Source organism: Mirounga leonina, unplaced genomic scaffold (genome assembly GCF_011800145.1).
Source record: "Mirounga leonina isolate KUSES-001 unplaced genomic scaffold, KU_Mleo_1.0 Mir_173, whole genome shotgun sequence".
Classification (NCBI taxonomy): domain Eukaryota; kingdom Metazoa; phylum Chordata; class Mammalia; order Carnivora; family Phocidae; genus Mirounga; species Mirounga leonina.
This window is the reverse complement of record NW_023270447.1, coordinates 51323328-51344861: the sequence shown is the minus strand read 5'-3', so window position 1 is coordinate 51344861 and position 21534 is coordinate 51323328. Positions and strand designations below refer to the sequence as shown.

General features: G+C 37.8%; 1 protein-coding gene and 1 pseudogene across 3 annotated transcripts in view; both read right to left on the bottom strand.

Moving 5' to 3' along the window:
- Positions 1-294: 294 nt before the first annotated feature.
- The window catches only part of TMEM59 (transmembrane protein 59), a 30827-nt gene continuing 9587 nt past the window's right edge, over positions 295-21534 (bottom strand). Inside the window, exons 5-9 of one of the 2 annotated variants that reach the window (XM_035018488.1) lie at positions 21208-21360; positions 19570-19651; positions 18674-18755; positions 14920-15028; positions 295-5142 (exon numbers count right to left, since the gene is read on the bottom strand). In XM_035018488.1, coding sequence (XP_034874379.1) covers positions 4987-5142; positions 14920-15028; positions 18674-18755; positions 19570-19651; positions 21208-21360 — 582 coding nt within the window. In that variant the 3' untranslated portion in view covers positions 295-4986. The remainder of the gene's footprint in view (positions 5143-14919; positions 15029-18673; positions 18756-19569; positions 19652-21207; positions 21361-21534) is intronic. The other variant, XM_035018489.1, reaches the window with a different exon arrangement.
- LOC118019383 lies at positions 6179-11644 on the bottom strand (annotated as a pseudogene). The gene is made up of 2 exons (XR_004681670.1): positions 8810-11644; positions 6179-8634 (listed from the first exon to the last, which is right to left on the bottom strand). The product of XR_004681670.1 is annotated as a heat shock protein HSP 90-beta-like (transcript).

Below are 21534 nucleotides of genomic sequence, written 5' to 3'. Positions count from 1 at the left end.
TTAGATGGACCCAGGGACCTCCTTCCAGACATGCCTAGAGGTGAGGCCTGTCCCTGCCTCAGCATTTATCACTCCTCCCCTAAGCCTCCCATAACTTGGGGAGCCCTGACTGGTGTCTCTCCTCCCTCAGACTGTCTACTCAACTCTAGAATGGAACTGGCGGGGCCCAGCCTGCTTTCCTAAAGGAATGTGGTAAGCACCCATTTAAGGGGATGGTGAGACTGCTCTAAAGGGCTTGGCGGAGGGCACAGACAAACACCATCATGACAGATCTAAGCAGACACTGTTACAAGATAGCATTACAATATTGTTTAATGCAGATGATCCAGATTTTATTGAAGTTTACACACTTATGCATTATGAACGACAGATGCAGGGTTCCAGCAATGACCGCATGACAGTATATCTTGAGGTAACATTATCGAGCTTTTGTTGTCTAATCAGTCACTGATTTCTTTCCACCCAAGCCTTCAATTATTGCTGTCCCAATGTTGCAGAACAATTCAAGTATAAAAAGCACACAGGAAACAGTAAAAAAAAGAAGAAAGAAAAAAAGGCCCAAATAATTTAGAATTGAACAAGCAAACAAAAATATTTTGCTCCTAAAATGACAAAGTAAAACTGTTTGTGAACTAACTGGAATTTAAATAAAAACTTTAAAAAAAAATGGCAAAAGTTAGACAACTTCTAAACCAAGGGTTTAGTGCACTTGAATGGGAAAGAAATAAATCTTTATTTTCACTAACTTCTAACTGAAATATAGCATTTCCTTCAACTATGAATGTAGGCCACAATTGACAGTCTATGAACAGTACCTGCGACTTTGTCACCAATAGAAACCACAGAGATTCAGATATCATATTACAATTGTTGCAGGTTATTTCGAAATAATAACCTGAAATTACTTTGGAATTACAGAGATTCTAGAACTACCACTAGACCTCAATTTATGTGTTAATAAAGAAGTACATATATACACAACCACAAAATCTTAAAAATGCCTTAATAACTATATTTTAACATAATGAGTTTCCTTTGCAGTCCTTTATATTCAGTGTTATGCATCTAAAAACATGATTCTGAGGAGTCTACAGGCTTTATCAGATCGCCAAAAAGGTCCATGGTGTGAAAAAGGTTATGAACACTTGCTCTCAACAAGTTAAGTCATCAACATCACAGGAAGAGAACACTTAATTGTGAAGTATATGGAGCTTCGACAATCACAAATTTGAGAAAACTATGCTTCCCAATCTAATTATTGCAAGGAGTCGGAAAATCCAGATTGTACAAGCTAGCTTCTCACAGAAGTCCACATTTTCCACTATTTCATTCTTTTATCTCTATTACTGTACACACTTCTACCCCCGGACTCTAGTTTAAAACAAGTAGTCAAGGAAAGAAAGATTAAAAAGGTAGCTCAGATGTTGATGATACTCAAATGTAAACATGACAATCCTAGCAACTGGACACCTGGTGGGAGGGGCTCAGGAGCACACTGGGTTCATAGAGGCTGGGTTGGCAAACCTAGAATTTGAGCATAGTGATAAGTGGACCTAGCATTGTGGTTTAAAAATTTAGCCCAATATAAGTCTGGTAAGAAGCTTGGCCTCCACAGAACAGCCTTCCTAGTCTGCTTGCCAACACTTAGATTGTGATCAGGACCCTGAGACCAGTCCTAGGATTTACCATCCAAACAATAATGTGGAGGGATAGAGAGACTTAGAGATAAGGGCTCAAAAATACATGTGAAGTAAAATGAAATAGTATTGGGCATTAAAAAAAAAAAAAAGAACTCTGGGAATGAAATGGAATTTCCCATTTCAGTGTGGCTGGATAAGTAGGCAATTTAATAGATCTTAGAGGTTACTACAGAACTGGTACCTTCAGCTTCTGAACTTGCCCTTCTGGTCTACCTCCACATTGTTGGCAAGTGAATGGGTCTAAAACACTGTAACTCTCTTGCTTAAAACCTTCCTATGGCTTCTATTGTGCTCAGGATCAAGTCCAGGTTTTATAAGGTCCTTTATTATCTTGCCTTCCCAGCCGCATCTATTGCTATGCTTTTGCATGCTCTATCACACACAACCTGCTAACCAATTTGCTGTCCCCACCCTTGAGCTTCTAGGTCTTTCAGTGCACGGCTCCCACTGCCTGGAGTACTTTTTTGACTTTCCCTCCTCCTCCTCCAGGTTTAAGCTGCGATACTACTTCCTCCCATAGGTCCTCCTACGTCCTCCCATACTACTCTATGCTTATCTGGTCATAGACCTTATCACATTAATAGTCCCCAGACGTTGAGCAACCATTTTTGTTTGTTGCTGAAGTCCTATCACCCAGCACAAGGCAGGGCACTCAGGCTCTCAAGTGGTTATTGGATAGTTAAAACTGTGAATCTGCATCAGGATACCTGCGCAAAATCCCCACCATGGTGTGGTGGTATGGGGATTCAGATGAGACTTGTTTTATAGTTTGCTCCAAAAGTGGTGGTGGTGGTGGGGGGCTGATTAATTTTATCAGAAAAGGTCTAGAAATAGATCAATAGATCAATAATTCTAGATCAGTAATTCCCAATATGTGTCCTAAGATACTTAAGAGCCCATAAAAATCCTAACAGCTATTTTACATATTTCAAAAATCACAGTGGAAATGGCACATGTATCTAAGATAAAGCCAGACCAATAACAAAGGATAAAGTTGTTTGCTTTTGGCTGCACTATCAGAGTAAAAATAGTAGATTTCATACGATGATCAGCAGCTCAGGTTGGCTGTTAATGCATGCCATCTCTCTGAGACAATATCGATAGGCCAGATAACCTGGTAATTTCTGACTTACTGGAAAAATGTATCATAAATAAAAGGGTCTATATAGTTTTGTGAGAAGATTGGGAACCTTGGGCCTAGATCATTCACTATGGTGGTTACTGCCATCTCTGCAACTGTCTGAATTAGTCTGTCTCTTAGACCAGGGACCTGATCCAAGGACCTTCTTGGGAGCCTGGGAGGTTTGAACCAGAGACTCAAGGGTCTTGACAATTTGCCTAGGACCAAGATAAGATTCTCAAGAAGATGCTGTGTGGTAGGAAAGCCAGGTGCTGCCTGTCTCATGGAAACAAGTGAAGAGGGACCCATCCAAGAAGGGCTAAACTTTAAAAGAAAGGACTGGTTTTGTTGCTTGTGATGGAATTTTAGGGTGGTGGTGAGTTTTTTGTTTCAAGTAAAACTCTTCCCGAAAATGTCAGTCTGGTTTAATCATGCTAAACTGAAAAAGGCAGAACACGAATATTTGAGTGCCTACTAAATAACAGGAATGACTGGGTATTGCCACATATATGGGGTTGTCTCATAAACAAGAGGGGAAAGTCTGTGTAAACTTGAATCAGGACTTTCAAGAGGAATGAGAGTGTCTCAGGGGTACCTCATTCAAGAAGCAAAGAGAAACAAGACCAGGGGAAGGGAGCAGAATCTAGGACAATTGTCCAGTCGCTCCTTATGCAGGCTTCACTTTGTGCTGTTTTAGATGGGAGGCCTCTCCTCAGGCCTCGGGGCTCTCAGGCTCCCACACACGTGCAGCACTTGGCAGATCTCCCCCTCAGCTTGCTTCACTGGGTGCATTACTATTAAGTCTGTGCCCCATTAAGGGATATAAGTATGTATCATGGGGCGGGGAAATAAGACTTTTTTTTTTTTTAGGTGACTCCAATCTTTGCCTCATGTTTTTCAACTGTTTTCTCACAAGAAATAAGAAAGAGACAATGACCGCTAGATGACTGCCCAGTAATTCCTTCCCTCTTCCCCATCTGGATGTGTGCGCATACTTTCAAACCCCTCTCCCAAATCTAGACAAACTTTAAAAAACCCAAACCTATCATTTTGTGACCCAAGTGTGACTTGTGTAGTTAACTGTGTTTCCTCCTGACCCTAAGCAAGCAGACAGCCCATGTCAGGTGAAGGTGTGACTCACTGCGCTCAAGACGCCCTACCACCCGCACCAGCAATGCCCCGCGAGTCAGGAGAGCACTGCTCTGCAAAGTTCTGTAACGCTTCATGCTGTGACGACACTGGATCATGTTGAGACTGTGGTGCACTGTGTCACCTAATGTCACCCTTACTCTTAAATCTGCATTACTGTAGGTTAAAGGAATGATAATAACAAGTCTTTGCCAAGTGTGAAATCTATACTTAATTCTGCATCACAAGAGTCTGATTCTTATTGTCAACATGAAACGTTTTCTCTGAAAATATCTTTAACTTACACATGGTATGCTTTCTAACAGAGAAAAATAGCTCTTTGGAAAGACTCATCCAACAAAAATTCTAGAGCCTATACAAAATAACATAAAACGTACTTCTTAGAGGGTCATCTTTGCTTCAGTTTGTTCTCTGGTCATCCTATTACATAGCAATAGACAGAACATTTCATAATTCTTTTCCGGTTGGGTAGGAGTGAAAGGAACGATCTGGAAAATCAGGACTATATTAACTCAAATTTCGGCACATAATTATTCAAATAAAATTTTAATGATTTCAGTCAATACAACTGAAAGTGTAGTGTCATTAAAGGGCATTTCCTGCTAAATCTCAAAATACAGGTTGTGGGCCTTTCTGAGCAAAAGCATCAAATCCTATGGAGTATTCAGTTTATTAACTAAGGTGACAGACAGACAGTATTATGGCAGGAGGTGGGGAAGAGCAATGATCAGCTCACAGAATGTGGCTAAGAAAGAAAACAAACAAAAACAATGTAAATAATAAAATAGCTACAGGTATTAGTAAAATAAAAATGCAATCCCAAACATCCATCTCTTAAATTACTAGAAAAGAAATTACAGATAAAGTTACAGCAAATACAGTCTTCACAGATTTGGGTAACTTTATTTGCATTTTATAGTGATTTTTAAGTCCTATCCAATGAAACCATCTTTAGAAGCTCTATGAGGAATGAAAATTTAGATGTCTATTACCCTTCCTTTAAAAAAGAAAAAAAGCTTAAATTTCTGAATGAGCAAGATTCATTTTTGTAGGTAGAGGCCCTGCTTCTTCATGGTCTTCAGCTTTAGATCTAACAACCACAAGAGAAGAAGATGGGTATCTGTTTAGCTTTTGTTCATTCACAAATTCCAAGTCACCATAGATACTCAGCTTCTGCAAAAGAAAATCAATGCACATTAACAATTTGAATAGTTAAGAACCTCTCTGAGTACGTCTTCAAATAACAATTTAATCTACAGGTATTTGGTAAAACAAAACAAAAAACTATAGACATTTCAAGAATGAAGAATGCTTTTACTCAGTGTTACTGATATGTGATTCAGCTTCCAATAAATGGCCAAAGAAAACTTTTCCACATGTCCCAACTTAAAATACTTAGAAAGATAACAACTAAGTATCAAGAAAAATTGCTCAGGTTTAAATGGAGTTAGTGTGGTCAAACCAAGAGCACTGATTCTGGATGTTCGATGTGTTAGGCGATCAATTCCTTTAAGATCTTAGCTCTCTGAACAAGTGATCAAATGATTTGGGGTAAGTTTTGACTTAACACATTGGAAAAAGATATTTCAAAAGGCTATGAGTAGAACAAAGAATATACATGAAACACTTTAACACAGATACAAATCTCTTCAGAAATATATAAAAGCTCCTCAAATTGTTTCTATCATATCCAAGAAAATACTACAAAAAAAGAATCAATGTAAACAGCATAAAACTCCCTGGACTGTAATAGTTATGTCTAACATCTTTTGAAAGTAGGTCTATTTGGATTAGGTCTATCTCCTAGATGCAGAAAAGCAAAGTGAGAAGTTTTTACTACAGAATGGGTAGATGTCGTTAACTCATACAGCAACAAATCTCTGAATCTATCAGTTAACAACTGAAGTGCTGACATTATTAACAGGGAAACTGACTAGATTATAAAGCAAAAACCACCTAGAAGTACTTGATATTGGAAAAGTATTTTTTAAAAGATGCTGAATAACGAGGACTTTCAAGAGATTAAGCATCTACCAACACTGCTACATGCTACAGCATGGATGAACCTTGAACACATTATGCAAAGTGAAAGACATCAGTCATGAGAGACCACATTTTGGGTGTTTATGGCTCAGGGTGGTGGTGGCGGTCCTTGGGAGGCAGTGGGAGTGACTACTAATGAGTCCGAGGTTTCTTTTTGGTGTAATGAAAATGTTCTAAAAGTGACTGTCATGATGGGTGCTGACTTGAACATGTTTCAGATGTGGCCTGATGCCTACAGTTTCAAGGCAACAACTATCCTGCAACAACGAGGGAGCCCAGTACCTTACGCTTTTCCAGTAAGAGTATCTTCCAGACAAATTCAGTGGTTGATGGATTGGGCATAAAGCTGACATAATGTGGCCTCCTTAAAACTCAGAATTAACGTGTGATAATTTGCTCTGGGACACTGGGAAAGAAAAACTTTCACAACTTTACCAAACAGCATTTAAAGACCTTGAAACAGCAACCAGGAACTGTTGCAATGATTTCAAACATCGACATGGAAGAAGCTATCTAGAACAGGAAGAAAGTGTAAAATGTGTGCGGAGAAATGAATGAGAGCATATGGATAATCTGTAGTATGTATATTGATTTTGTGTCTATTCTGCATTCTCAAATTACCAATTAAATACAAGAGTACAACAGAGAGATTTTCAACAGTATTAACTTGATAAGTTTACCACCCAAGCGTCCTTTATGAAAAAAATTACTTAAGAAAGTACTCCAGCAAAAGTAATTCAAGAAAGCAAAACACATAGAATACAAGAAACAGCAGCAGTTGAGAGGACTTAGAAAATGGGAAGAAAACTAGGACAAAACAAAAAAAGATTCCATTAAGCAGAGATAGTTGGAAGACTCCCTTGGGAAAGTTTTAAGTAATTCAGTTTTCTATTTGCTTTTATGTGACTCTATTCACCACTGTATTTGGTTCTATTTTGAATACTTACATAGTCATAATATTGTAAATGCTGTCTACTGGATTTTAATTTTCCAAGTCAACCAGTAGCAAAGCATTGAAGTATATATACCGAAGAATTAACATTTGCATTTTATTGTCAAGGGTCATAATTAATGAAAATTGAGAGTATGGGAAGAAAGAGGGAAGGAAAGGAAGTAATGAGGAGTCAGCTGGAATTTACAGAGAAATCACTAAAAGTCTATAAAATTTACATTACAAAAACCAGAATGTGAAGAGATGAAGGTGATGTGGGAGATAGTATGAGCAAACCAAGTTCCTCATTTTTCAGTAAGAAGACCTCAGATAATGTCTAAAGTTGATAAAACAAGAAACGAGATAAAATTCCAACAGAAGATAAAAATTATATAGAAGATAAAATTAAAATGTGGTAATTACTTAGAAAAATTGCTTAAACTATTAACTGATTTATCTGAGAAGTGAAGAAAAAGAAGACAATTGAGGTCACACATATTACTTCTAAAAGTTAACAAGTAAATTAGTAAGTATGCAGTGGGCTTTGGGCCTGGCTCTGCCATTAGCCAGTTACACGAGCTCGGGAAAGCTGCTTAAATCTCCAAAACTCAGCTTCTTAACAGAATTTGGATTTAAAAACTGTGGCACTTACATTGTTTTCTGATTTTCTGACTCTTTTAGCAGACTTAACACTTCTGAACAGTAAGGTTCTTGGTCTTTTTTTTTTTAAAGACAAAGAAAATAATGCTTATTACAATTTAAGACATATTCACCCTACTTCCTGAATCTTGGAAGCCTTCATCATTTCATTTCATTCCATCTTGATCATAATATTCTCAATTGTATCTCTAGTCCCTTGAACATAGCCTGGCACATAGTAAGTTATTCATAAATGTATGTGATTTACTAACGTCAATGTTATTAGGAATCTTCCAAAACCCTTCTTCTTCTTCTTCTTCTTTTTTGTATAAAACTGCATCTTCTTTATTTCACATCTTTGATTTCCTAACAAAATAAACAAAAACCCCACAACACACATCCAAACCCAATGTCATATGTGGGAAAAGATAGCGCTCAAGGCCCTTGTATCCTGCCTTAGACAGAAAGACAGGAGGGGAAAAACCCACTTGGAATCAGCAGAGGGAACCAGGTGGGCCAGGGCCACTCAAGGCCACTGGGGAAGCCATGGGGACACTATACAGAGGGCACAAGGTCTGCAGGTAGAAACTCCTAATCTACTTGTTCCACGAGAAAGGCATCCCTCATCAGCCTCAAGGGGGAGGATCTCATCAGGAAGAGCAGCGCTGGGTTTCTGTGCTGTCACTTCATCTGTATCAATGCCCAGCCCTTACTTGACCATGAAGTGGATAACTGCTGGAGTGGGTCTGGGGATCCTCAAGTGAGAAGCCGGAAGAGAGAAGTGTCGTTTCAAACACGAGCACCACCAAGTCCTTGATGACCTTGTCATTCTTGTCGGCCTCTGCCTTCTGCTGCAGTGTCTCCACAATGGGGTGGTCAGGGTTGAGCTCCAGGTGCTTTCTGGTCATCCTACAGCCCGTTGCAGAGTTATCCCAAAGTGCCTGGGCTTTTCTGATGTGCTCCATGTTAGCTGTCCAAGTGTAGGTGCTAGTCACAATGCAGCAGGGTGAAGACCTAAGCCTATTGGAAACTGTCACCTTTTTTTTTTTTTTTTTTTTTAGATTTATTTATTTAAGAGAGAGAATCCTCAAGTAGACTCCCTGCTGAGCGTGGAACTTTATGCAGGGCTCGATCTCAGGACCCTGAGACCATGACCTGAGCCGAAATCAAGAGTTGTACGCTTAACTGACTGAGCCACCCAGGTGCCCCAGAAATTGTCCCCTTCTTATCTAAGATTTCTTTCATGAATTTGCAGAGGTTTTCAAACGGCCTTGTTCTCCTCCACTTTCTTCTTCTCCTCTTCATTCTCAGGCAGCTCCACGCCCTCCTTGGTAACAGGAGACCAGGCTCTTCACATCAAACTCCTTGAGCTGCTGCACGCAGTATACGTCAATAGGCTCGGTTATCTAAACTACCTCAAAGCCCTGCTTCTGCATTTGCTCCACAAGAGCAGAGTTGACAACCTGCTCTTTGCTCTCACCAGTGATGTAACAGGTGGACTTCTGGGTCTGCTTCATGTGAGAGACATATTCTGAAAGAGAAGTCCTCTCCTTTCTAGACTAGGAGGTGTGGTAACACAGCAGCTCAGAAAGGAGTAGCCAATTAGTCCATGGATTCTAAGCTTTTAAATTTTTAGAGACTGGCTCATACAATTTCTTATATAGTTCTCCTTGTCTTCTGCCAGCTCAAAGAGCTCAAGGCACATGTTCACAGTATTTTTGCAAATGACCTTGGAGATTTTGCTCTGTTGTAGTGTTTCATGGGCAATGTTCAGGGGCGGGTACTCAGAGTCAACCACAACCATGGATGAAGTTGAGATACTCTCTTATCAATTCATCATAGCTGTCCATGATGAACAGACAGCAGACTGAGTCTGATATTGTTCTTTTTATTCTTGTTCTCAGAAATCAAAAGGAGCCCAACAGGGAATGAACAGCAATGCTCTAAACTCTAACTCACCTTCTAGAGATAAGTGCTTGACTACCAAGTGGTCTTCCCAGTCATTGGTAGGACTCTTGTAGAACCCTCCATATTCCCCCTGGGTGATGTCACCAGAGTTTCTGGTCCAAATGAGCCTGTCTTGTTCAGTTCTTCCTGATAAATACATTTCTCCTTAATCTTCTTTGTTCTCTTTTTGTTGTCCTTCCTGCTATCATCCTCCTCACCTGAGCCCACATCTTCAGTCTTGGGTTTCTCATTATCTTTATCTCCTTTCTCACCTTTCTATTCCTCTGCCTCACTATCAATGATTTCTTTCTCTTGTTCCTTCTCCAAATAAAGGGTGATGGGATAACTGTGAGTGCTTCTTCACCACTTCTTTGACCAGCCTCTCCCAAGTACTCTGGTCTTCTTTAAGGTGGAGGACCACTTTGGTAGCCCGGCCAATGGGCTCATCATGGTCCACATATATAGTGAGGGAGCTCCAGCAGAAGACTCCCAGGCACACTGCTCATCATCACTATCCTTTGTGATCACAGTCACTTTCTCTGCCACCATGGAGGCAGAATAACAGCCAACACCAAACTGTCCAATCACAGAGAGGTCTGCATCAGCCTAAAGAGGCTCCATAAATGCTTTAGTACCCAACTTGGCAATGGCTCCCAAATTATTTATGAGGTCAGCTTTGGTTATGTAAAGGCCTGTGTCCACCGGAGTCAGGGTGTATTCCTAGGGGTTTCAGTTTTTTAACACTGTCCAACTTAGAAGGGTCTGTCAGGCTCTGATAGAGAAACTTGTCCATGCACTACTGATCAATTCCCAAAGGAAAATTTCCTCCTTGGAACAGAAGGTATTGATGACAAGAAACATGAACTGGGCAATTTCTGTCTGGAAGGCAAGTCTCCACCTCCTCCTCTCCATGGTGCACTTCCTCAGGCATCATAAAGGAGAAAAGCTGCAAGCACTATAGACCAGGGTGGGCAGGGACTGCATGGGAGCAGCTCAAGAAAGCTAAAACCCTTTTTAACTGACCACATGAAATCAGAGGATCACGATCTTGACAAATAATTAAAAAGGAAGCACACAGATGATGAGATAACACCGAGGAAGCATCTATATCACCACCTGTTGCAATAGCAAATTTCTGCCTGATCTCTAGGAAGAAATATCCAATACTGCTGCATCCTGTTCTCACATGTCAAGATTGACGTGCCCAACTAGGACCACTATGAATGACAACTCTTTATCTTAAACAGATAGCTCAACAAGAGAAAGTGTCATCCCATAAAGTTTCAAAAATGACATAAAAAATGTGAAAAAGAAAAAAAAGTAGAGAAATGAGAAGAAATCTTTATAAGTCAAGTCACTCAAAAATGACACTGCTTTAAGATCAACCAAAGAAATGAAATTCTTTGCCAACTTTTTCTGGTCATTATAATCAAATGATATATGATGAGTACCTACTATGTGCAAAGCAGGCTAAAGATAAATTATTACAGAGCTTTCCTATACAAGAAAAACAAAGCTGCTCCTAAGTTTCTAAGATCACACTCCTGATCTTTATTGCCACCATTTTAAACTTTATAGTGACTAAAAAGGAAGCTTGTTCTATTTCATGTTTGAGCTCCCAGATACCAGGTCAGTACTGAAGAGACACACATTCTCTCAGCAGGCTTATGATTTCCTACAAACACACAGGATCATATATGTAGATAATATAACAAAATATAAATAATATTGCTCACACATGAATTATACTTGTAGAACTTAAAATGAAGTCTTATGTTACTATGGAAAGGGGTCAAAAATAATTTATGTTTCAATAATAAAATCAATGAGAAGGTTTTATGAAAGTGAAAAAGAGTTGGCTTTTGGCCAATAAAACTGTGTAACTTTGGTATGCTAAATTTTCAGCTATTTTTACAGTAAACAGAGGAAAAAACACCAGGGACAGAGTATTTATACTGTAATATGTTTTAAAACAAGAACCAAAATATTAGTATGTATTAAAAATTATTTATGCTGAAAAGAAATCCACTACAATGGAAACACTACAGGGGCGCCTGGGTGGCTCAGCTGGTTAAGCATCCGACTCTTGGTTTTGGCTCAGGTCATGATCTGTCGATTGTGGGATGGAGCCCTGTGTCGGGCTCTACACTCAGTGTGGAGTCTACCTCAGATTCTCTCTCCCTCTCCCTCCCATTCATTCTCTCTCTCTCAAATAAATAAAATCTTTAAAAAAATAAAATAAAATGGAAACACTACAGTAGTTTTGGATGATAAGTGATTTTTCTTTCTGCTTCTTTGTATATACTTTACAAATTTCTACAGTAAAAATAAAGAATTTTTATAATGAAAAAGCAATAGTTGAAACATTATTACCTAGCCAAAGGGGGTTTCACATAGGAAATAAAGCCTAAAAGCAGTGAATCTAAAGGGCTGTTTTCCATACATTTTTCCAGAAAAATATATCTCCTTAGAAAAGTACAGGCCTTTTGAGGGTGTAGCCATAATTTTGATTGTTAAGGATACGTAGTAGAGTTCTAGAGAGGGGCAAGGAAGAAACATCCATATGGCAGATATCTAGGGGGAATATAACAGCTGCCAACAGGACTCTGTGTGTAGTGCTGATGCCTTAAGCTTTATGATCACAGGGGCCAAGGGGCGTATGTGGGAATAGTGAGGTGTTTCCCAAAGAACTTGGAAAACAGGAGAGAATTTCTCACAGAATTAAAGCTATACTATCAAAACAAAATTTAGAGCACTGACAAAGATCTGAAAGGAAGAGAAGCTCAAGAGTCATCTGAAAGGGAGGGAAAGACCCCCAGGTCTGTAAGATGTAACCAAAGCCACAATGAGAAGAGGTCATTGCCATTAAATCACGTAAGGAGATAAGAGAGGAAAACCCATGAGATGCCCATCTGAGAACTGTTTGCATAAGAGAGAATTTGAGGATCCTGGCTCAAAAACATGAACCATGTGGTCCAGGTGGTTATCTATCTTCCTAGTGTCAAAGAGGGCACACAGGAGATCAGCTCCTGAATGAAACACAACATCAACTCTCCTATTTATGATTTCAGGCTAATTAAAGAAACTTCAGGGTACTGGCTTTTGAGTCAGATTACCTGGGTTAAAATTCTGATTCTGCCACTACTAGTAAGTGATACTGGGGCAATTATACACTCTTCTTTTGCAGTCTTCATATCTGGAAAATGGGGATAATAATAGCAGCCATCTCACAAGTTACTGAAAGGACTGAATGTGCTAATTCAGATAAAACATTGAGAACAGTGCCTGGGAGAAAGTGCTCGACATCAGTCAGTAGGCCTGGGGACCAGGATCCAGGCTGTGGTGGATTGATCAAGGTAAATTCCACCTAAGTCAGCCATCCAGTCTTTCCTGACAATAACTGGACCAATCTCTATGGAATTTTTCTTTGACAAAGGGCACCCGGGGAGTAAGGAAAAGGAACTGTACTGATGAACAAAAAGGAAGGAACAAAGTACCACAGGGTGGGTGGGGGTCAATAGGATTTATTAGTATGAGGATGTAGAGAGCATAGGGCAGCTCAAAAGAAGTAACAGGCAAAGGCATTCCTATAAGGTAAGTAATTTCAGTTTTATCAGGAACATCAAAATGATTACAATATGGACATCAAAACTAAACAATAACACAAATAGGTAATGCAGAAACAGGATGTTATCTGTATACTCATATCATAAACAGATGAGTTCTATAGAAATCTACCTATTCTTTAATACTTCCACAATTCCAAGTTCTTCCCAATCCTGTCTAAATTTATCCATTTGATTTCCTAATTTAAGTTCTTCTTACCAAGTCAATTCCTTATAGTCCTTCCTTGATAGCTTATTTTTTTTTTTTTTTTTTTTGAGAGAGAGAGTGAGAGAAAGAGAGAGAGCACAAGCATGGAGGGGGGTGGGGAAGAGCAGAGGGAGAGAGAGAATCTTAAGCAGGCTCCACAGCCAGCATGGAGCCTGAAGTGGGGCTCGATCTCATGACCCCAAGATCATGACCTGAGTTGAAATCAAAGAGTTGGACACTTAACTGACTGAGCCACCCAGGCGCCCCACCTGATAGCTTTTTCTTGTCTGTAACTGGGAAAATTATACACTCTCCTCTCTCTCTGCTAATCCAAGCCTTACTACCCATTTTTCAAAATTTAGGTCAAGATCCTCTTATCCAAAAGCCCTCCCTGATAATCTCAGCACACAGACTCTGCTTTCCTTAACACTTTATATATTTATTATTTGTGCCACCTTATCAGCCATAGGAAAGATAGTATATAGGAAAAAGACAGGAGTTGCAAGTCAAAAGACATGAGCTGAATTCCAGTTTCAATACTTTCACAGCTGTGCAAACCCAGGAAAGTTACCTAGGCATTATAAGCCTATTTACTGATCTATAAAGTGAATAACAAAACCTGCTCTAGAGTATTGCTGGACATGGCAGATAAATGAAAATATTTTGTAAATTTTAAAGAACTCTATAAATGTTAGTGACCAACATTATCCTGTTCCAGTTTCTAGCTGCTTATATCACATAGCATCTTAATAAAAAACACAAAATATAATATTATCATAATCATTACTCATATGTAAACCTATTTAAAAAGCTATCTTTATAGCCTTCTAAGATAAGACTGTTGTTTAAGCACCATGCTAGGCACATGCTAGTTATTATTAGATTCTATTTTAATTTCTTTCCTTTCTTCTTTTAAATATTTTTCTATTACACTTTGGAGGCACAAGAAAACTAAAGTGTATTTCAGTTGGATTTGATGTCCATACACATTATTATCCTCTATTTAGTTACATAAATAACTTTCCTTTCTTGAAAGCTAAGCTGACTCACCAAATTATAGCCTTTTCCCAAAACAAAAATCCTTTACACAGTTCGGTTTCTTGGGTCAGAAGAAGTCACAAGAGTTTTCCATCTCTCTCAGGGTTAGATACCAGCACATACTAACTCAAAAATCAAATACTCTAGCCTTGCTGCTTCTAAAGCAGCAATTACTCCTTAACATTTGTGGCAATTAATTTAAAATTTTAAGTAGTTCTACAAATCTTTCTTCTTACAGATCATCTTAGAAACTGGTGTCAACAGGTTCTTTTTAGGCTCAGAAAACCAGGGAGGAGAGAGAGACCCCTTACTCAGACCAGCCAACTTATACGGCACTCCGGTAGTTAGTGTCATGGAAAACTGGGGACAGTGATTCTCGTGCTACAAACCTGCCATTTCCATGTGGGATTAAAACCACCTCATCTTCTCTCCTTCCATTAGGAGAGAGGCCTTGTTTTTCTAGTTAACAAACGGGCATTTAAAATGGTAAATCACATGGCTCAGCGTTCAAACGGCCCAAGGGCTTGGATTAAACCTACCTCAGAGGGAACATACTGCTCCATAGCCGTAGCGACGGTCGCACAACAGATCCAGAGCAATACCATCACCGAGAGGACAAGGGTCGTGGTTAAAATCCACCCAGAGTTACTAAAAAACAAGTTAGTCAGGTTAAAATTTCATAATATAAAAGACAGATTCTTAATAATGAAAAGCAATCAACCTTATGCACTTAGTTTAATAATACAAATAAAACTTCATGTGTACTACCTTTAAAACTATTTTAAAAATGTACCCAGAGAAGGAAATATTATAATAACTTTTTTATTAGGGTCCTCCATTTCTCAGGTTTCTGGAATATGGCTATCACTTCTATAATTTAAAAAATCAGATATACTGACTTTTTGCTAAATATATAAAATTAAAGCAAATTACTGTCAAAGGTCTTTTTTAATTACTAAATGAGATAATGCAAATCAAAGTGTTCTATAAATTGTATGCTGCTATTCATATGTCATACATTATTTTGCAAGGCACTATAGTGATACTTGCTTTAAGAAAACCCAGGATCTCAAAGATTTAAGGTATAGAACAGGTACATTATGAAATGATCATTTATTTTATAAAAAGATGCACAACAGGCTTCTAGAAGTTAGCTTCCCTCGAATAGTTAATATAATTAATTTGCCACAATTTACTTATATTTCAATTTACAAGAGCACATCTATTATGAGGCATTTTGTACCCATTATAGCATATCTTAGTAAAGAGATAGTTATATTTTTCTTACGTTTAAAATATCATAAATTTGGCCAGTTACAAGGATTAGCAACTGATGTTTTTCCCATAATTGACCTATTGTTTGCCAAACTATAGATTAAGACTCAAAAAATAAGAAAAAGTCAAGCTATTTTTAAATATTTAATAATCCAGTTCTAAAAAACTGTGATAACTCCTGAAGGTAGTCTGATTTTCACATCTGTGCTCATCCAATACTGCCTGATAAAATGTCTATACTTACCACCATAACCCATTCACTTGATGGTTTGCCAACACTTGAACATGCTAAGGAAAAGGTATGCACAGTCACTGTCTCCCAGCAAAAGAGGTGGACATTGGAAAATGCACTGCATCTAAAAGCAGGGAACGCCTATATGATGTTTTAAGTATTCCAATTCAAAAAGATAACAGAGTAAAAAATATTTTTAATGAAAAAACACCCACTTTACATATTCCAGCCCTAACCCGAGTACTAAGGTATTTCCTTCCATGAAATGAGAAGGATATATTTGATATCTGGATTCCAGTAACAACTTAAGCCAGAAAACTGGGGCTCATTTTAGAGTCCATCTGCTTCTTCCACTTCCACAAAAAAACAATCCTACAGATTCTCAACTATCTCCATTATCTCTTGTTCCCCTTGTCCATCACCCTAGTTCATAACTGCTTGCAGGATTTACCAAGCTCTCCAACCTGATCTTCTATCCTTCACATAGACACCTCTTCCCAATACTTAGATTTGATTACTTTCCTGCTCCTATCTAGTTCCTGTCCACCCAGTTTGGTCTCTGATTCTCCTGACTCTCCATACATATTAATATACTTTATATATTTAGTAGGAAGCCAGCATAGCTGAAAAAAAAATTAAAGAAATCTGTTACAACTAGCAAAAATCTCTGTTCATTATTTAAGATTTATTTCTATGTCCTCTGTCAATCCTCCCTTTTGAAGGTATACTCCTTGTACTATGTATATGAGAGGTATGTATAATATATAGCAATCATCATTGCTTGTTCATTGTTTGCATATTTGTCTCTACCATGCTAGACCTGAGAACTCCATAGAGGCAGAGATTGAACATCTTTCTTTAGGTCCCAAGTCCCTGAAACAGTTCCTGGCACATAACAGACTCTCCCAAAAAGAAATGGCAATTGAAAAAATGAGTTCACCTCAGTTTCCATTCTGGAAGCTAAGGGTACCTCCATAACAGCTACGTAGTACAATAAAAAGCACTGCAGTTAAGAGTCAAAAGACCAGATTCCATTGACTGGCTAGGTGATCTTGCATGCCATCATGAAAAACTCATGACCCTCTAGGAAACAGACACCTATGGCAGAACAGGATGAGTAGAAGTTGCAGAATTAAAAAAGCTAGGTTTGAACTTTAACGTAGTGGATACATAATCTTAGGGGTGGGTAATTCACCTCTGACCCACCTACTTATCACAGGGTACTGTTCTAAGAGTCAAATGAGCTCACTGAAGGGAAAAAGCATTGGAAAAAAAGTTATTTTTTATTAAAATGTAGAATAGTATTATAATTCATGTTTGTGCACAGAAACTTCTAGGCATTAAAGCTCTAGTTAAAAAGTTATTTCCTAAATTAAACATTTACAAAATTACTTTTAAAATGTTAGATTTAAAAGAACATAAAATATAATGACAAAATGCTAAAGGGTATATAAGTCACCAGTAAGCTGCCAGGCAGTACAGTATTGAGAATAAACTGTAACTGTAACTTAAGATTAAGTGATTACTTAGGTTTCATAAGACCAGCAAACTGCAACAAAAATCCTAAATATCAGAGACAGAAGAATTATGCCTGTATTCTGCCAAGGTCAAAAGCAGGTTTAGAAATGAAAGGAAGGGAAAATTTAAAGTTAAATCCTCATTCTTCTTACCCAGTCTTTTTTTTTTTTTTTTAAAGATTTTATTTATTTATTTGAGAGAGAGAGAGAGTGAGAGAGAGAGCGCAAGAGGGGGTAGGGTTAGAGGGAGAAGCAGACTCCCCGCTGAGCAGGGAGCCCGATGTGGGACTCGATCCCGGGACTTCGGGATCATGACCTGAGCCGAAGGCAGTCGCTTAACCAACTGAGCCACCCAGGCACCCTTTACCCAGTCTTTAAAGCCTTTGTTTGGTAAAAGGAATTAATTTTTAGGTGCCAAAATAACCCTGCTGATACCTGATAAAACCTGTCAAGAAACTATTTTATTGTAAGAAATTATAGGAAGCAGGCAGTTTGGACTACTGTAGTGTTACACTTGAGACAGAAGAGCCCACTAGAGTATACACACTGTGAGGGCAAGCATTTGTTTACCACTTCTACTCAAATGCTTGGTCTGGTATCTGACACAGTAGATAATTATCAGTAAGTGCTATGGGCCACTGTCTTTCTCTTTCTTCTTTTTTTTGGGGGGGGGGTGCTATAGGAGGAGAGCTCATATCAGAATTCTTTGGAGGAGGAGAAGCATACATATTTTAATAAAACCCCCCTCGCTCTCAGAAGGCTTGATACGCCTTCCTAGGAGAGCATAAGGTACCCATTACCCCTGCCTGCCTACTTTCCCCTGCCATCTTTAAGGATCCTTGGCATAGAGTTGACACTCCTTAGCACAGAATACAAAGCTCTCCTTAATCTATACCCCTTACCTACTCTCCCTAGCCTCATGTGCTGTCATGTAGATAAAAACAAAAATCCAACCCCAAACCACTCAGACATACTTTAAAGCTTAATTTAAATGTCTGGAGAAGCACATTTCTTAACATAAATCAGGGAATCTTAACAAGAACAAGAATGCTTCTGTATTGTGAAAAAAACTACCTGCTTGGGTTTTATTATAGTAGTATGTGTATTACCTTTTAAACAAACTAAAGTATCCAAAAGTACAAGTTGGTAGGAAAAAGGTAAACAATTTTTTAGCAGCTGATATAATTTTAAAATAATAAAAAGGAATGCATCTGTCTGATACAAGCCAGATTTTATCACTGATACATATAAATAAACAGGAATACATACAGAGACAGACATCTTAAAAAGCCATCACTTTCTCCATCTTCAAGATAGTTCCTATGTGTTTGTGAACTTCTCATTTGCAGATCTGTTGAAATAACAAGGTACAATTTATGATATCCTATATCCCAAAAGCTAGTCTCAAAACTACTCCTAGATATACAGACTGTACAGATACCCAGTTGCTTTTGTAAGTGTAATCTGATACACTGATAAGGAATGCAAGTTCCTCTGGCATGTTAAACACCAAATGAATATTCTACCACATTATGGATTTCCTATTTTATTTTCAAATTCTTGTTGACATTGCTACTTTCTGTTTAATTACATTCTGTTTAATTCTATCTAATTACAAGATAATTAGAAAGTTAATTAAATCAGTATCTAAAATAAGGTATGAACATTTTAAAAGGTAAGCTCAGCTTTAGGTTGATATTATACATTCCTATAAGTTAAAATTTATTTCTAGCATGGAAATAAAAATAGAACAAGAACTCACACTTTTGGGATAGTTTCACTATTCAGTTAGCATATCAGAAATATCAGAATACTTCATTAGTTCATAGTCAAAATATCCTTCAAAGCAAGCTACATGTCTTTAGAATACTGATTCTCAAAGTGTGATCCCCTAACCAACAGTATCAACAAAATCTGGGAACTTGTTAGAAATACAAATTCTCAGGTCCTATCCTAGACCTAGTAAATTGGAAACTTTGGAAGTAGGGATCAGAAATCTGTTTTAACAAGCTCTCCAGATCCTAATGCACTCTAAAGTTTGAGAACCACTGTTTAGAAATTATTTGTTCACTTTCTGTTAGTGTAAGAACAATCATACAACCAATTCCAGACCACAACCAGATTTGCTAGTGTTGTTATCCCAAGCTACTTGAAATAAAACTTACAGGACATTTTGCTTAGCGACGATTCTTTCCAATTTGTAGGCTCCTGCTCCAACTGTGGTGCATACTGGATTTCTGGCTTAGACTAAAATGATAATGAAAGCAATTAAGCCATTTCTACTTCTTATGCTTTTCTCAGTAACAAGTTCTATAACACATCATCTGTATAAACACTCAAATTGAGAAAAAGTAACAGAAGTTTGGTATAAAAAATAAAACACATTAGCCACAATGTATTTTAATTGCACTTCCTAAACATCAGATCCACTGCCTTGCAAAGAAACAGACAGATTTCTGGCATCGTCAAGTATTTAGTCAGTTTAACTTTCTGACAACATTAAAAATAAATTAAAAAGCAGGGACAAATTACAACATACTGCATTAAATATCATACCCTGCAAAAATGAATTCTAATTCTAGTTGATCAAGAATAATTTAGCGGACTGCCAAAATTCTGGGCTAAACATCTATTATCTCTATTTTTCTCATCTGAAACATTCCATTTTTCCCTAAGTATGAGTAATTCATACATTATAGCTAAATACTCCATGCTCTACATCCTCCATATAGGACAGATCCTCTGGAGCAGGGGTTTCTCCCGTCTAGTTACACAGAAGTTAATACAAAGAGAGAAACAAAGCTCATCTCACATCTAATCAGGAATGAATGAGGGCTCCACTCTGAGATTCAACTTAAGCTTTAAGCTAATTAGCTTTAGTACACAGAAATTACTCATGTATTTAAAGAGAAAAAATTCCTTCTGTGTTTTACTTATTACCAAATTATGTATAGACGACCTAAGACTCAGGATAATGCCACATACTAGCCTTACAGTGAGCCATTCTATTAGCAATAATAATTAAAAGGTTTACTTTAATTATTACCTGAGAGAAAGTGCCACAAGATAGTTTGTGGTACATTTGAGGAATTTAACTACCAAATTAAAAGGAAGATAGCATGGTAGGGTGGGATATAAGCCTGGGAATGAAAATAACCTGAGTCTGAAGCCTAATTCTGTTACTTACCGGCAGGGTGACCTTAAAAAGTTAGACTCTTGGTTTCCTTATCAATAAAATAGGGATAATACAACCTCATGAAGGTGTTTAAAGATTTGAGATAACATATGTGAACGCCTAGTACATAAGAACCTTTAAGAAAAGCAGTTATTATCATCACATCACATGGTCAGTAATGAGGTAGGAGAAGTTACTTCTCTAGGAGGCAATATGCTTCTTCAATAAACTCCTACAAGAGTTATGAAGAAAAGCACTACAAAAAACTAAAAATGATGTATATTCCTCTTCTTCAATATCCATATGTGATATATATATTCATGCCATTATTTACATTCAAAGTATATTCATTACTCTTATCTCTCATATCTAAAGGTTTCATTTTATCAATTTAACCACTATAAAATTTAGAAGACTCAGAGTTCTTGTTAGAAGGACCATGGGCTTGAGATAGGCTTCCGATGGGCAGAGGGAAGTCTCACTGTGTCTTGATGCCCAATGTTTAATGTAGGCCAAATCAGTAATTACTATTTGATGATGTATATGGCTCTATGCCAAGACACTCATTTAAGACATGTACACTTACTATTGTCAGTATTTAGATGAATTTATGAAGCACAGTTATTACCTGGAATATAACTATTTTTCCATCATCAGCTTGAAGATAAAAAGTCCATGAAGAGGTTATGAAGCTCTGAGCAGAGTCCATCATGTCACTCCAGAATGACCTTACCAGAGTTAGAGGGAAGAGGAGATGCATTTTTGGCATCAGGGACATGAGCTTTAAAAAAAAAAAAAAAGGTAAATCATGAGAAATCTATTATTTTTATATATGTATATTCAAGAGAACAAACTTAATTAAGATTCCCCAAATCTAGGGACAGGGAATAAAAAGTGATTCTACCATAATAACTAGCATTAAACTCCTAGTTTCCTATGCAAATGAACTGTGATA